Here is an 18,211-nt window from a genome sequence, read left to right on the forward strand (position 1 = left end):
GAAAATGAAGAGAGAATCTTTGTATCTTTCCGATGAGGCACTCATGGTCGAGATCATCAAAGGTTCTATCAGGGTGACTTAATATAAATCAAATGTTATAAATTTTGAATAGGATCGGACTGGGATCAGATCTACCGTACGAATTTCGGAGCAATCTCAAATTATCTTATTTTTATTTCAAATTTATCCTAGGGTCTGTGATGCAATCAGAGAGAAAGAGAAAGATTCTAGAGAGATAAAATTCATAAAGAGAGAAAAAAGGTCTAAAGAGAGAATCTAGAGAGAGAAACTGGAGAGAGAAGGTAGAAAGAGGAGAGAGGAAAGAAGAAGAGAGAGGAGAGAGAGAAAATTCTCTCTTTCTTTTTTTTTCCTATTTTCTTTTTCTCTTTCTCTTTTTATTTTTCTTTTTCTTTTCTTTTCTTTTCTTTTCTTTTCTTTTCCTCATCCAAAACAGGGGCATCGTCCCCCTCCATCTCCTCTCACCCTCATGCGGCCAAGGAGGGCCGACCCCGGCCACTCTCCGACAGCAGCCGATGGCGATGCATCCACAGCCTCGGTGACAGCCCCAACGGTGGCTGTTGCCGGTGGCACATGAGGGAGAAAAATAAGAAAAACAGGGATGGCCCTGTTCTTCTTCAATTCGATGGCTTGCCGTCAGTTGCCAGCAAAAGAAGGATGCCTAGGAAGGAAGAAGAGTAGGAAAGGAGCTTACCTTGCTCCGACGGTCGAGAAGAACTCCGACGACCTCCTTTTTCCTTATCTAAGAACTCACGGATCCTCTTGAAAAAATCCCTCAAATTTCTTAAAATCTCTTCAAAATACCTTTTATAAATACCTAAGGAAGGAAAGAAGAGTTTATAGGGGAGCTATCCTACTCTAAGCCGGACTCCATGGGTCCGATTTCACTGGGGTCGGAGGGGAAGAAGACTCCGGTTAGGAGTCTTCCTCCTCCTCCCATCGGCTCTATTTTGGGCTTCTCCAAATTTTGCCAGGCCCAAGAGCCTTATGGGCTGGGCCGTGACAATCTCCCCTCCTTAAAATAATTTTGTCCTCGAAATTAAGTTATGTCGTTCGAGATATATATTTCAAAGTATACATTCTTCATGTCATTCTTAAACTTACGATAATGTCTTATATATTATTTATTTCTCATGATCTTGTTATAACAAAAATTATTTGAAATTTCAAATTCATCTCCTCTTATTGATTTCTCAACTTTTTGAAGAACTGTAATATTTTGGATTTGTATTAATATACCACCGTTATTTATCTAATACATTCCACTCGAAATTCATAATTATCTTAAACTACCCTTGATAGAAAATAAATAAAGGTCAAAAATCGGACACTCTTCACAATCATCGATTTCTTTCTTCTCTTGACCTTCCAACAAATTTTATATGTAGACTCTCATCTTAAGAAAACCTCAATCTTCTATATCAGTCCAAGTAACAATATTAAATTTTTTAAAAAAATATAAGATCTATGTTAGGACATTCTAAGTTTGAACTAATATCAGAACTATCAAGCTGTTAATAAACTTGAGATATCTAGAATTTCTTAGTATTATCTACAATGAAGCAACCTACTGACAAAAATTATCCGGCTATGATCAGATTAGATCAAAATTTATAGCATCCTTTCATTATCAATAAAATCCTTCCTTATTTGCAACTAATGTATTTTATCATAATATCTTTTGATTTAAAAGATTAATATTTCTAATTAATTTAATCCACCACGTTTTTGCTGCACACTCTGATCTTAATTTATCAAATTATATAAGTCTATCAAAGATAAAATATCCTTGTATGTTAGATCAATCCAAGATAGATCCAACCTTCAAATTTCATATAAGACTTATGGCAAAATTTTAAGTTTCTTTATCTTTACTACCTTTGGGTATAGCATATAAAAAATTAAATCTTGATCAACTTCCTATGTTTGAAATCATTGCATAAATTTCATCACTCTTCAAGAATCCAACATATCTAGAATTAATTGGAGTTAACCTTAGATTTACCTTACAATCATTTAGATGATTTCTAAATCAATCTTTCTTTTTAAAAAAATTAATTTTAACTTGACAAACTAGAAGAACTCAAGCCAACATCCTTAAGTAGAATCAACTTGATTATTTCTTATAGAGCTCCCTTCATCACAACCCTTAATATTAATCAATAAATCCATACAAAATCTTGTCCCTTGTATAAGTCATTCAAAATTTAACACTAGCAAGATGTCTTAGTTCAATTTTTTAAAAAAATTTAAATTTTGACTTGAATAATTAATACACTTCATCATCTTCAACAATCACAAGAAAAATTTAAAAAAAATCTAATCCAAAGATAGTAATATGAATTATTAAAAATTTCATCATAATCTGTATATCATACTCTGACAAAATAAATTTTTTTCTTTAATTTAACAACAATATCAAAATACTTTTGATCCATTTAGAAAAGTAAACTTTTGACTTGAAATTCAATGCAACTTGAAAGATCAAGGAATCATATTCAGAATATGATATTTTGAGTAACCAAAGATTTCACCAAGATGTGTATCTCATATTCTCATAATAAAATTCAAGTATATTTTTCATCTAAGATTGAGTTTCATATATGACCTCTTATAGGTTCAGTGTTCAAAAATATTTCTTTCTCATATGATGTAATTTCTTCTTAGACCATATCCTAATTAATTTTTTTTGATAAGTCCAAAATTCATAATATTCAGATAATTATCATTGAAATTAAAAAAAAAAATATCATGATCTTCAATCATATAAGTTTTATATTCCAAAACCATCTAGTATACTCAACATAACTTATCAATACCTCCCACTTCATTCCAAGGTCAACTCTTTTCATACTTAGATCAACCTTACTAATTGAAATCTAAGATATAACTAATCAATTCTATTATAGATATCATATACCACTTATACATAAATTTCATCTTAATATCTATTGATTCGAAATCTAAATATTGAATCTTCTCTTTTATATCTATCATTTTTCTCATGATCATAACCTAAGTTCAGATATCACTAAAATTACAATTCTTAATAATTATAATCTTAAACTCAAATACCACTTAAATCATATTTTTCTAGTGATCATAATCTAAACTCTAATATCATTCTATCATACCTTTAATGATCATAATCTTAAACTCTGATATTATCTATCATATTCTATTGATTATAATCCCAAAGTTTTGATATCACTTATATGATAATCCCTAGTGATCTTAAACCTGAGCTCTAATACTGTTCTATCATATCCTAAACAATTGTATCATTGTCTCCAAATGAACGTAACCTAAGCTCTAAGCTCAGATGCCACTCTGTCACATCCTACTGATCTTACATAAAATTTTAATATCTCTTTATAATCTCTAGTGATCTTAAACCTAAGCTTTAATATTATTCTATCACATCCTAATCATTTATATCGTAATCTCCAATGATCATAACCTAAGCTCTGATACCATTCTGTCACGCCCCGAACCCAACACCCAGGTCGGATACGTGATGGCCGCACACTCCTTAGAGCAAGCCCTAAAGAATATGCAAGGCTAAAATAAATCATTACAACCTTAACATCCATAACAATTAATTTCAACAATAATTTGTAAAACCTTGCATAATTACAAATTAAATTTCTTCAATCCTCTGATCAGGTACTGTGACACTCTATCTATCATCTGCTCATCTATAAATCTAAGCCATAGCCAATCATGAATGTCCTGTAACTCTGAGAAGAAAAAGAAAGATGAAGAGGTGTGAGTTTTACAGCCCAGTAAGAATTTTCATATCACACTGATATAGTAATATAATCTGAAAATAAGAATAAGCAATAAAACACAAAATCTCATGTTCAATATTCAGAATACTACAATCATCCATAAATTTACTATCTTGTTAAAATAGATGCATCATCATATGTTAACAGGTAAAATACTTTTATTCAGTAATTATTTCATGTCTTATCTTTCATTTCTCTTTTCATAATCACATTATTTTTAACATTTTCTTTCTGGCTCTGGACTATCCAAGTCTATACCTCAGTCATCATCTGGATCGAATCCACTTAAAAATCTTTCAAAGCTGTCCCAGGATGAGCTCCTGACCGGCTGTCCCACGTACAAAAGTCCGTGAGAGGCTGTCCCAAGCATAAGCTCCTGACGGACTGTCCCAGGCATGAGCTCCTGACCAACTGATCCACCTGTAAGCTAGTGGGGGCTGTCCCAGGCATAAGCTCCTGACGGGCTGTCCCATATGACAAGGCTAGTCCATACCATATATCTCTTTCTTTTCATTTAATTATTATGTGTTGATTTCATCAAATCAATTCTGTCTTGCATTATGATCAATTCAGATATGTCATATCCATATAATCATGCCATCAATTCCTGATACATATATATTGACATAACATATTCATGCTTAAAATCAAATAACAATATCTCAGATATAATACATTCATCGATCTCAAATCCAACGATGCAAAACCAATAATGCAAGACCAACAGTAAAATAGCATATATATAATGATGATCATGTACATGGATTCTTACCTTTATCGGTAACTGATCCAAGCACAGAAATCAATTTTCTTCTTTGATTTATGAATTTTTTTAACAAAATATTTCACTCGATATCATATGCAGACAATCATCTCTTCATGACTCTGATCAATATAAAAATCATATATGGAGAAAATTACTCAATAATCGATCCTAATAACACAAATCTAGGATCTCTCTTAAGATTAGCCAAAATTAGGATTTGTCTAAGTATCTGGATCCTCCACTGATCTATAAGACTTTTAGAGAGAGAAAATCCATAAAGAGAGAAAATTTTAGAGAGAGAAAGTAGAAAGAATCTTCGTATCCTTCCGATGAGGCACTCATGGTCGAGATCATCAGAGGTCCTATCAGGATGACTTAATATAAATCAAATGTTATAAATTTTGAATAGGATCGGATTGGGATCAGATCTACCGTACGAATTTTGGAGCAATTTTAAATTATCTTATTTTTATTTCAAATTTATCTTAGGGTCTGTGATGCAATCAGAGAGAGAAAGAGAAAGATTCTAGAGAGATAAAATTCATAAAGAGAGAAAACAAGTCTAGAAAGAATCTAGAGAGAGAAATTGGAGAGAGAAGATAGAGAGAGGAGAGGAAAGAGGAAGAGAAAGAGAGAGAGGAGAGAGAAAATTCTCTCTTTCTTTTTTTTTCTATTTTCTTTTTCTCTTTTTCTTTTTCTTTTCCTTTCCTTTCCTTTCCTTTCCTTTCCTTTCCTTTCCTTCTTCTCTTTTTCTTCTTTCTTTTTCCTTTTCCCCGTCCAAAACAGGGGCATCGTCCCCCTCCATCTCCTCTCACCCTCATGCAGCCAAGGAGGGCCGACCTCGGCCACCCTCCGACAGCAGCCGATGGCGATGCATCCACAGCCTCAGTGACAGCCCCAACGATGGCTGTTGCCGGTGGCACACAAGGGAGAAAAATAAGAAAAACAGGGATGGCCCTGTTCTTCTTCAATTCGACGGCTTGCCGTCAGTTGCCAACAAAAGAAGGATACCTAGGAAGGAAGAAGAGTAGGAAAGGAGCTTACCTTGCTCCGACAGTCGAGAAGAACTCCGACGACCTCCTTTTTCCCCATCTAAGAACTCACGGATCCTTTTGAAAAAATCCCTCAAATTTCTTAAAATCTCTTCAAAATACCTTTTATAGATACCTAAGGAAGGAAAGGAGGGTTTATAGGGGAGCTATCCTACTCTAAGCCAGACTCCATGGGTCCGATTTCACCGAGGTCGGAGGGGAAGAAGACTCCGGTTAGGAATCTTCCTCCTCCTCCCGTCGGCTCTATTTTGGGCTTCTCCAAATTTTGCCAGGTCCAAGAGCCCTATGGGCTGGGCCGTGACAGTTTCATTTTGATTAAAAAATTTATCTTTTTTTTTTATTAGAGACTGATTCTTTAGTTGTAATTCTTTATTTTTCTTATCAACTTCTTCTTTTTCCTTAGCTAATACATGATTTCTTGATTTTGGATTTTTATTTTTTGTTCCTAATTCTTTTAAGTCATTCAAAAGTTCATGAAAAACTTCTAACAGTTCATCATAAGTAAATTCATTTTGAGTTTCAGATGTTACCTCATTTTCATGTGCCATAAGACACAGGTTGGCTTCTTCATGAGATTTTTCATCAGTGATGGAGTCATCACTGTCGCTTCATGTAGCCATCATGGCCTTCTCCTTCTTCTTAAACTTCTTTTGGCCTTTCTTGAGCTGGAAGCATTCTGATCTGAATTGGCCCGACTTCTTGCATTCATAGCAGATGATGGGCTGTTCCTTTTCTTTTTCTTTGCTCGGCTCCCCCTTGACTGATGGTCTTCTCTTGATCCCTTGTCTTTTTCTCCTCATGAAGCATCTAAATTTTCTGGTAATCAGGATCAAATCCTCATCTTTCTCGCTATTGTCCGATTTTTCTGTCTTCTTCTTCCTGAGCTGTCGACTTGAAAGCTATGATCCTCTTTTTTCTGATTTTCTCTTTAGTATGTTGCTTCATGGTCAATTTGTGAGTCATGAGGGATCCAAGCAGCTCCTCTAATGGTAGAGTATTCAAATCCTTGGCCTCTTGGATTGCAGTGACTTTTGCCTCCTATAATCTTGGTAAGGATCTGAGCATTTTTCTCACAAAATCACTGTTAGAATAACATTTGCCAAGACTTTTTAAACCATTTATAATGTCAGTGAAACGAGTGAACATTTGAGTTATTAATTCTTCAGGTTCCATTTTAAATAGTTCATAGTTGTGTACAAGCATATTGATCTTAGATTCTTTTACTTGGTTTGTGCCTTTGTGTGTGACTTCTAATCTATCCCAAATCTCTTTAGCTGAGTTACATGTGAAATATGATTAAATTCATTAGCATCCAAAGCACAATATAAAACATTCATAGTTTTAGTATTGAGCTGAGCTATTTTCTTATCAAATTCATCCCATTCACCTTCCGACTTAGGAAGAGACACACCATCAATCAATTTAGTAGGTGTGTGTGGTCCATTTACTATGACACTCCGCATGTCATAATCAAGTGCTTGAATAAAAATTCTCATCCGAGCTTTTCAATAGGTGTAGTTTGACTCATTAAAAATGAAGGTCGGTTTGTGGATTGCCCCTCGGCTAGAGATGTGCCAAATTGGGCTACTATAAATTTTTAGCTCTTGATGGTTAAATCAAGCAAGAACTAGAGCACCAGACTCTGATACCACTTGTTAGCTAGATATGGAGCCCAAGAGGGGGGGTGAATTGGATCTTTTTAAAATTTTAAGATTAGTGCACTTAATGTGATATGCTAAATTGTTTGAGTGGAGTGAGTTGATTTTCAATTAAAGTGAATTCAAATACAAATGATAGGTATGCAAGTATAAAGCATAAGGAACAAGTAAAGAGATGCAAGCACAAAAAATACAAAAATTTATAGTGGTTCGGTGCCAATCTTGCACCTACATCCACTCCTCAAGTCCCTACTTGAGAATTCAATCCACTAAACGGATTTCAAGAATACAATACGTCGGACACCTCCAACCCTTGCTATCCAAGCAAGAACACTTATTTTTCGGGTACAAGCCAACTCTCAACACTCCGATTTTAGGTTCGAATCAACCTATCCGAGTTTTGGAACCCCCAAAACTCAAAAATTCAAATACAATATAAGAAAAATATGGTACAAAAAATTCAGCACAATATCTCCTTAAATAGACACAATAAATGCAATAGAAATATAATACTTAAGGGGAAGAAGCTTTTACTGAACACCCTTAATGAATTTCACACTTGATTGCTGCTGGAGAGTGGTTGGTAAAGTGATTAAATACTTTTATTTCTCTCTTTAGGGTTGATAGAGCTTTTCTCGGATTTGAACTTGAATGTTGCTTAATCTTTTGATTTTTCACTTCAAGAGAGCATTTATAGTCACCATTTATCCTTAAGAATGTCTTAGAGTTGGTTTAGATCCATTAGAAAGTGTTTAATGCGCATTAAATGCACAAAAAATAGACTGAAAACTAATCGTTGTGAACTCGTCCAGAATGGATCATCCCATATGAGTCGTCCCACTGTGACTGGAAAGTCCCATGGGATGCCTCATTTGGCCAGTCTGAAAATCAGACTTTCTATTTTGATCTCAGGGATCGTCCCAAGTGGGTCGTCCCACTGCGTGCCACAAATCAAAACAGTGCATGCCGGTTACTCAATGAAAAAAAATGATCCAGATGGGTCGCTCTATTTTGTTGCAATCCAATTTTTCATACATTTAAAGTTCGAAACTTACCATCACACTTTCAAATACTCTCAAATGGATTCAAATCAATTGGATACTCTCAAAAAGCTTCGAAAATTTTTCCAACTTGCAAAAACTTTAACTTTGGCACACTTGATGAAGCTTTTCAAATCCAATCTTTTGGACTACCTAAAACATCACAAAAATATTCTCCAAAGACAAAAAACTTATTAGTAGTCTCTTTAAATGATTTGCGATCATCAAAATCAATTCTTGAAGCAACAATATTTGACAACTACATCTCAGCCTATAGCTGACATCATAAATACTATATTTTATATATGTCGACTAGTTCAGATACCCTTCAATTAGATATCGTTCATCATCTTGATCTGATTTCGGTACTAGACTAATTACAACTATGCTCTAGCCTGTGGCAGACCAAAACATCTCAACCCACGATGATACGCCATGTTTCACATATGATCAATTAGTCCACGTACTCTCCTTTTTCATGCTTACAATTATGCAAATTGATATTTATCTTTTCAGTATTAGACTAATTATAACCATGCTCTAGCCCGTGGCAGGCCAAACATATGCTGCACCCTAGCTTGAGATTGACCTAGCATGCACATCACATTTCTTGCATGGCCAATCAATTCAAACACCGTCCATGCTTGTTCTATATTATTAAAATGATAATCTGATTTTCAATATTAGCTTAGTCACAATCATGGTACAGCCCATGATGGACCAAAAATAATGCCACATTCCAGTCTGAGATTGACCCAGCAATATATATATCATGTTTCTTGCATGATTGGCTAACCTAAATATCACCCATCCCATCAATTATGCTAAATTACATTTTTCTTACTTAATAATCATTAAGCACCAATTAATCATAATTCAATAAACATCAATTCAACATGTAATACACATACCGATAGATATAAAATATACATCAATTATATAGATTTAATTTTTTATAAAGATGTAGACGATCGTGTTGAAGAAATCTTATCTTTACTGATGATTGACTTAAACACAGTATTCGATGAACTTCTCGATCTGTAAACTCAAAAATAAGGTATTCTTCTCGATATCTTCTTGTGCAAATAGTAGTATCTCCACATAATCACAGTCAGACATAAAAATTATGTACAATTAAAGGACAAAAAAATTATGAAAGAATCTTAAACATCATGAATCTAGGATCCCTCTTAGGATCAACCAATTGATCTGAATTACCTAAGTACCTGAGCCCTCCACTAGTTCATAAGATTTCTAAAGAAAAAAATTCATGAAAAGAGCAAAAAAATCTAGAAAAAAAATTCTAGAAAGAGAAATTGGTAGAGAGAGAAAGTGAAGAGAGAAGTAGAGAGAGGAAAGAGGGAGAACCTCTCTCTCCTTTTTTTTTTCTTTTTTCCTTCTATTTTCTTCTCCTTCTCTTTCTCTGATTTTCTTCTTTGTGGAAAAACATAAGAAGGTGAGATCTTGGGCCAACTGTCTCCCATGGCGACACCCCCGATGGCAGCGCAACCCCCCCTGATGCTGGCAGATCCCAACAACACTGACCATTGGTCACTCGAGCATGGCCCATGTCCAACAATAATGATCGGACAGTGAAAGAAGAGATGAAAGAAAAAAAAATAAAATAAGGAAGCTCATCCACCATGAAATACGACAATCGTCGGTCTTAATTGGGTCAAAAAAGGGCATCTTCGAATAGAAAAGAAGATGGAGAAATGAGATTTGGCCCTTGCCTCCACTTTGACAAGATCCCATGCCCGGATTAATGGGAAAACTTTGAAAAAACTCTACTGAATGGCTTGAAATCATGGCTCTAACAAGGGACTTCAAGGTTGGATGCTGTTGGTATACCTAACCGATCTCTGACATGTGGCAACATTAGAAGACATTAGTTTCATACCGATCTGCAAATCAAATACCAATCCTCATTAGTTAACCTCTTACCAGCACTATGCTAGATGAGATCAGTCAATCACTAACCTGGTACTATAGCAGCCAACTTTTTGTCCAGATTACATTAGTGGGACATCGATTTTGGCTGACCTCTCTCTCAGCTAGTAAGGCTTCAAGTCAGTCATTTTATAACTGTGCTATAGCTATGTTATAGCTATTATCCACATGGGACAACTCACAACCCCTCTACAGCTGGCTATTCTGTTATAATAAACTTTTAACAAACTGAGTGGATTATCCATAATGGCCTAACAAACTTTTTTAATGGCTTAATGGCTCGAGCAAGCTCCTCTATATAAAGAAGGACAAGGATCTCTCCAAAAGGTAAATGATTACTCATAGTTATAGAACCAAGACTCTACTGAACTCTATCCAGTTCCACCACTGAAGGAAATCTTTCAATTTACATTCTTCTTGCTCTCTATTTCTCTATTTTTCACTATCTGTTCTTAAAGTCCCGACTAACTTGAGCATCAAAAAATCTTAAATTGGAGGGTATTCTATTGGTTTTAGGATTTCTTTTATAGGACCACTTACAGACTTCGTCAACTTGATCCTCTTCAGCACTCCAGCTCAGTAATTGACCGACCTCGCTATACTTCCTCCGGAGCCTTGCAGCAACAGATTGGCGCTAGAAGAAGAGCTTACCCAAAAATTTATTGAAAAAATGATGAATCAGAGGGTATAAAATAATTCTATACCTTCACCATCTAATCTGGGAGGTAGACCGAAAGTTGTTTAACCTCCAATTGCGATTGATCCACAACAGTTCAATCTTCTGATTCAACAAGTTCAAACTCTCAATGTTGCTGTACAGCAACTCCAACGCACCACAGAGCAGCAACATAAGGCAATTCCTCAACAAGCTTTGTCCCAGTATAGTCAACAATCAATCCATCAAGATCCTCATCCTGATCATCACCCCACTCAGACTAATCAATGTTTTGAAAGAGATTCTATTCCTAATAGTAGGAGACCACACTGGGGAGAAGGTCTTGAAACGAAGATTCAAGATCTTGAAAAATGACTAATGAAAGTACACTTGAAAATCATTTCCAAAATAATAGAGATTTTGATCTATGATCACTTTGTTTCGAGAAATCTTGAATGAGCCTGTTCCAATTCGGTTCAAGATGCCAACAGTAGAATCATTTGATGATTCCACTAATCCATTAGATCATCTAAAAGGATATAGAGCTGTTATGAGGCTTCAAAGAGCATCGATGCCCTGCTTTGCATTGCTTTTTCCATTACCTTCAAAAAATCTACAAGGATATGATTCTTTGGACTCTAATGGGGGTCCATTTCTTCTTTTAAACAATTAGCAAGGCTATTTGTCACTTACTTCGGTAATAACCAACTTTATCTAAACAATACAAATAATCTTTTCTTTATTAAGCAATAGAAGGATGAGTCCCTCTATGAGTACATAGCATGCTTCAACGCAGTGACGCTTCAAGTTAAAAATTTTAATAAGTCCGTTGCGATGGCTACTTTAAAGCAAGGATTTTAAAATAATCGCCTGATCTTCTCCCTCAATAAGAATTTTCAAACATCTATGACCAAATACTAACTCAAGTTCGGAAGTATACTCCAGCTGAGGAAGAAGAAAATATAATTCGACGGATGAAAAAAGAGAAGAATGAAAAAAAAATGACCCTAAGAAGAGGATCGTGGAGATCGGCAAGAGAACAGCTCTAACCAACCTCAAAAGAATTCGAGCTCAAAGAGTCCACCTCGGTGTTTTGATACTTACACCCCTTTGTCTGCCCCTTACGTCCAGATATTGATGGAAATTGAGGGATAAGGATATCTTCATCAGCCTAATCCCATGAAAGTTCCACTGGCAAAGAGAGATAAAAAAAATATCGCCGCTTCCATCGAGACCATCGCCATGATACTGAAGAATGCTAACAACTCAAGATTGAGATTGAAATCCTGATTCGTAGAGGCTACCTCCGCAAATATGTCCAAGATCGAATATCAATATGATCTCAGATATTAGTGAAGATCGGGGGATAGCTGAAGATATCCTTTTGAAAAGGCAGTGCATTGAAAATATTATTCCATTTTTTGATGATGATGTTCGAGAAATTCAAACTCCTCACAATAACACTGTTGTCGTCTCTATGACAATAGTGAAATATGACGTAAAAAAAATATTAGTGGATAATGAAAGCTCTGCTAATGTATTGTTCTATGATGTATTTCAAAAAATGAATATGTTAGATCAGTTAAACGAATCGGCACTCCGCTAACTAGATTTTCTGGAGATCTTATAGCTGTGAAAGGAGAAATCACTCTGCCCATAATCGCAAGATAGAAATCTCGATAACCGATTTTGCAACTCATCTTTCTGGTTGTCAAGATATCATTAGCTTACAATATCATTCTTGACTAACTTGGACTCAATACCCTTAACGCGATAGTCTTCACCCATCATCTGTTAGTTCAGTTTCCAGCAAGAGATAGAGTTGGAGAAATACGTGAAGATCAAATGCTTGCTAAACATTATTTTTTGATAGCTGCTAAAATGAAGAAACTAATAGAAGCCTTGCTAATTAAAGTGCTTGACCAAAAAGATGATCCAGAGATCGGCAAAAATCGAGGTGAACCAACTAAACAACTTGTTGCTATTCTATTGAGTGAAAATCCATAGACTATTTAGATCGGATCTCAGTTAAAGTTGGATTTAAGAGAACAACTAATATCTTTTTTCGGACAAATACTGATGCCTTTACCTAGTTGGCTTCAGATATGTCTGGACTTCTGCAAATGTTATTATATATAAATTAAATATCGACTCGAAGCACTGACCATTCCAACAAAAGAAAAAGAGTTTCGCCCTAAAGAGGCAACAAGCCATAGATAAAGAAGTCGATAAGCTTTTGAAAATAGGGTTCATTAGGAAAGCCTAATATCCAAAGTCAATAGCCAATGTCCTTATGGTCAAAAAGGCAAATGACAAATCGAGGAGTTGTATTGACTATACCGACCTCAACAAACCTTGCCTAAAAGATAGTTTTTCTCTTCCTAGAATAGATCAGCTCATTGATGCCACTTCTAGACACAAACTGATAAGTTTCATGGATGTATTTTCTAGCTATAATTATATCAGAATGACGCCAGAAGATGAAAAAAATACTGTCTTTGTCATCGAAAAAGATTTATATTATTATAAAATGATACCTTTTGGTCTTAAAAATACAGGTGCAACATATCAACATCTGGTCAATAAAGTCTTCAAACAACAAATCGACCATAATATAGAGGTTTATGCTGATGATATGCTGGTGAAAAGCATGGAAGCAGATCGATATATAACCAACCTAGAAGAAGCATTTGGGAAACTTTGAAAGTATTAGATGAAACTCAAAACCCAATAAATATGCTTTTGAAGTGACATCGAAAATTTTTTGAATTTTTTAGTGACCTAAAGAGGAATAGAAGCCAATCTCGAGAAAATTTGAGTATTATTTGAAATGAAACATCCAAATACAATAAAAGATGTACAACAGCTTATCGGATGGATGGCATCACTCAATCGATTAATTTCTAGATCGCTTGAGAAATGTCTTTCTTTCTTCAAAATCTTAAAGTAGATCAAAGATTTCAATGGGATGGATGAATGCCGAACTGTCTTTGATGACCTTAAATTGTACCTCGATTCATCTCCACTATTGTCCAAACCAATTGAAGGTGAGAAATTATATGTATATTTATTGGTCTCACCTAACATTGATAGCTCGATTTTAGTCCAAGAGAATGTAGGATCACAAAAATTCATCTACTATACCAATAAATTGCTATGAGATGCTGAAGTTTAATATTCTAAAGTGAAGAAAATGATCTATGCTCTAATTACATCGATCCGACGACTTCAACCTTATTTTCAAGCCCATTCAGTTGTCGTCTTGATTGATCAACCTTTAAAGTCAATTCTACAATGACTTGATGCTTCAGGTCGAGTAGCTAAATGGACTATCGAGCTTGGTGAGTTCGATGTCCATTACTAACCCCGATCCTTAGTAACAGCTCAAGTATTAGTTGATTTCATCATAGAGTGTACCATCCCTGATGAAAAGCCAAACTTGAAAAGCTTAAAAGAGATTTTTAAAGATTCTTATTAGGTGCTACATGTTGATGGAGCCTTAAACTATAAAGAAAGTGGAGCTAGCTTAATCTTAGCTAGTCTTAAAGGTGTTGTCACTGAATACACCTTGAGATTCAACTCCAAATTCTGGAAACGGTCGAGCTGATGCATTATCTCGTCTTGCCACTTCGAATTTTCCTGAACTTAGTCAAAAAGTCATCATCGACTATCTTGAAAAATCTAACATCAAAGCTCTTTCGATCATACAGATCTACCATGAGTCGAGCTGGATTAATCCATTAGTCAACTACATTACCAAAAGAATTCTACCAACAAATCCCATTGAAGCAAGAAGAATTAAGAGGCAAACTCTATGGTATATTCTATAGAGAGATTAATTATATAAAAGATCATATTCGTTTCTTTTACTTCAGTATTTACGGCCACCAGAACTGACTATGCTCTCAAGAGGTTTATGAAGGAATTTATGATACTTAGAGGGCAGATCGCTGGCATACAAAGTCATCTAACAAAGCTATTACTGGCCAACCATTCAAAAAGATGCAGCTGATCTTATCAATAAATATGATCAATGTTAGAGATACACCAATATTCAACATCGACCTACAGTTGAACTCATTCCCATTACAACACGTTGGCCTTTTGCTATACTATATGAAGAATGGATATTCTAAGACCTTTTCGAACGGCAATAGGATAAAGAAAATTCTTAGTATCCATCGATTACTTCACCAAGTGGATAGAAATAGAACCTTTGATATAAAGCGCTGAAAAAGAAAAGATGCAAAACTTCATTTTAAAGTCAATTATCTGTTGTCTTGATCTATCTCGATATTATCACTGATAATGGATGATAATTTGATAATCCAAAGTTCAAAGAATTTTACTCCGAGCTCCATATAAACTATACGCTTACCTCAGTAGGACATCCACAATCAAATGAGAAAATCAGATCACCAATCAGACTGTTATTCAAGGTCTAAAAATGAGGCTAGCAGAAGCAAAGTGACTTTGAGTAGATGAACTTTACAGTATTTTCTAGGCCTACTGAACTACACCTCAGGGATCAATCAAAGAACACCCTTTAAGCTCACTTTTAGAGTCGAAGCTATAATTCCAGTAGAGATCAGTTTGCCCACAACTTGATTGGAGAATTTTTATGAAGCAAACAATTCAGATTGATTGAGAACCGACCTAAATTTATTTAAGAAAATTAGAAAAAGAGCTCGGCTTCATATGGCAACTTATAAATAAAAAATAACCAGATACTACAATACCCGGATAAAGCCAAAACTCTTACACAAAGGAGACCTTGTCCTCCACCAAGCTGAAATTTTGAAGCCCTTAAAATAGGAAAAGCTTGCTCCCAATTGAGATCAATAAAAGTCGATCAAATGAGGACAATATAGTATATTTATCCAAATGAGATCATATTATCCGACCAAACGAGGATAGTGCAAAGAATTATCCAAATGAGGACATGTAGTCCAACTAAACAAAAACAAAATGGCAATTAAGCTTGTCCAAACGAGATCGAAAAAAATCAAACTCTTGACTACGAAAATTCCAACCAAATTGGGACAACTAAATGTGAGACACATAATCTCTGGATTGGACCTAACAAATATCTAACGTGAAATACCTGATCTTCAAACTGAACATCATAAATATCTAACATGAGACATCCGATCTTTAGATTGAATCTCACAAATATCTAATATGAGATATCCGATCTTCAGATTGGACCTCACAAACATCCTATAAGATATAATTAATCTACAGATTGAACTTTACAAATATTCATTCGAGGAGATTTAAATTCCAACTTAAATTCTAAGATGATATACCCTTAAAAGAAAAGGAGATAAAATATCTCAAGGTGAAACTTTTGATACATAAAAAACTCGATCTACCCATGACAACATCGAACAGAGATATTTCTTAAACTTCTATTATATTTAATTTATTAAAATCGATCTATTCTTAATTAACTGAAATAATTTTTAAAGTTATCATTTTTAATTTCTTAAAGTTTACTTATTATACTAAATCACATCGACTTCATGATTGATCCAACCGAGATCAGATGATGTTTATTATAAATATAATTTATCTAAATCCTACATAGGATAAATAAATCCAGATCGGGTTATCTCAGGTTGAACAGACCAATATATAAATTAAAAAAAAAAAGAGAAGAAAGAACACATGCACTTAGAAACATTTTTTATCAACATGAAACATATTACAAAAAGCCCATTTCGAGCTAGTACATAAGTCCCAGAAAAAAAAAAGAAAATATAAAATTCAGACATTAGCCTGAGGACTATCAGAAGGAAGGGCTAGATCTTTGTAAGCTTCGACTAAAGGAGACTTAACAGAAATATTTTCGACCGTAGAGACCTTAATAGTTGCTTGGGAGGCCACTTCGGTTAGTGGCTAATTGACAGTTGGGGAGCCACTTCGACAATAGGCTAAGGAGCTGTTTCAATAATATAGCTTTAACTATAGCCTGAGGAGCTACCTCAATGGCAGATTCAAAAACCACCTCTTTTGATGTGTTGATAGCTGCTTCAGAAGTGCACTTGCTAATATCAAAATCCAGAAAGAGCTTCCTGATCAAGACTTTACAGATCTTAAATCCGAACTCAAATGCACCCTCAAAAACTTCGATAACTTTTTCCTAAAATGCCTTCGAAGCTTTGAAATCCCCAATAGCCCTTGCAACATTCTCTTTTTCTCTTTCAGCTTGTCATTGAAATATGAGGTGGCACTTACCATGAATTCCTATAATTTTTTCAGTCTCCTTCAGTTTGGCTTCTAGCTCAGAGATGCTCTCCATTTCCTTACGTAGCTCGCTGAGCTTATCTTCATAATCATTTATTTTTCGCTGCTGATCCAATAGATTCTGGTTCTTTTTTTTTTTTAAAGCCATTTTATCTTGAAGTTGCTTCTTCAACCCCTCGACGATCTTGGCCCCTTTAGCTGCCTTCTTAGAGTCCTGCTTGGCCTTAAGTCCTTCCAAAGACTTCTTATTTTTATGAAACCAGATCAAGTGCTTGCGGAGCAATTTGATGTCTAAGGCTACCTAAAAAAGAAAAGCAATGTGAGATCGATAAAAACCGATGTAAATTAAGGAACAGAAAGTGATGCATAGTCGTTGATAGCACCAAAAATAACTCTACTCACTACGTAGGTAGGATGAGTTGAGATCGTATCCTCAGGAACCTTGGGCTAAATTGAGATTGCAAGATAAAAGAAAGAAGCGTTGTTTTTATTTAGAAAATAAATTATCTTAAAATTGAGGTAATTAGAGAATAAATAACTTGAGAGTTTTGAATTAATTTGCACTAGCAGAGTTGTATCTCTTTTTTTTAACTAAATAGATGTGATTAATCTTAGAAAAAATACCTGTCTTTCCTCGGCACGCTCCGTACCCATAGATCACGGCGCGTCTCCAGAAAGTACTAGGTAAACAACTCTTCTTTCCTCGGCACGCTCCGTATCCGTAGATCACGGCGCGTCTCCGGAAAGTAAAAGTTGTTCCTAATATTAATCTAACAAGAAAGCATAAATAAAAGCATATGAAAGGGAGCAAATAAAGAACTCATGACAATTTAAATAAAAAGCATAATCTTTATTGCATATAAAGAAATACAGGAAAGTTTAGAACAATAAACCATCTCTGTGTCGTTACAAAATTTCTTCTCCATTCTCGAGACTGCTAGCCTAGCTACTCATGAAGTAGTCCCTTTCTATTCCTCTATGCAAGGCTCTAGAAGAATTTCTGGGCTCCCCCTCTAATGGGAGTACAAAAGC

General features: G+C 35.0%; 1 protein-coding gene across 3 annotated transcripts in view; it reads right to left on the bottom strand.

Annotated features, from left to right (window-relative positions):
• Nucleotides 1-3,420: 3,420 nt before the first annotated feature.
• Nucleotides 3,421-18,211, bottom strand: part of LOC105053684 (CLIP-associated protein) — a 30,713-nt gene continuing 15,922 nt past the window's right edge. The window contains exon 7 of one of the 3 annotated variants that reach the window (XM_073245881.1): nucleotides 3,421-3,758. In XM_073245881.1, the coding sequence (XP_073101982.1) occupies nucleotides 3,717-3,758 (42 nt within the window). In that variant the 3' untranslated portion in view covers nucleotides 3,421-3,716. Of the gene's footprint in view, nucleotides 3,759-16,619; nucleotides 17,481-18,211 lie in introns of those variants that run through there. The other 2 variants (XM_073245880.1, XM_073245879.1) reach the window with 2 other exon arrangements.

Source organism: Elaeis guineensis, chromosome 11 (assembly GCF_000442705.2).
Source record: "Elaeis guineensis isolate ETL-2024a chromosome 11, EG11, whole genome shotgun sequence".
NCBI lineage: Eukaryota > Viridiplantae > Streptophyta > Magnoliopsida > Arecales > Arecaceae > Elaeis > Elaeis guineensis.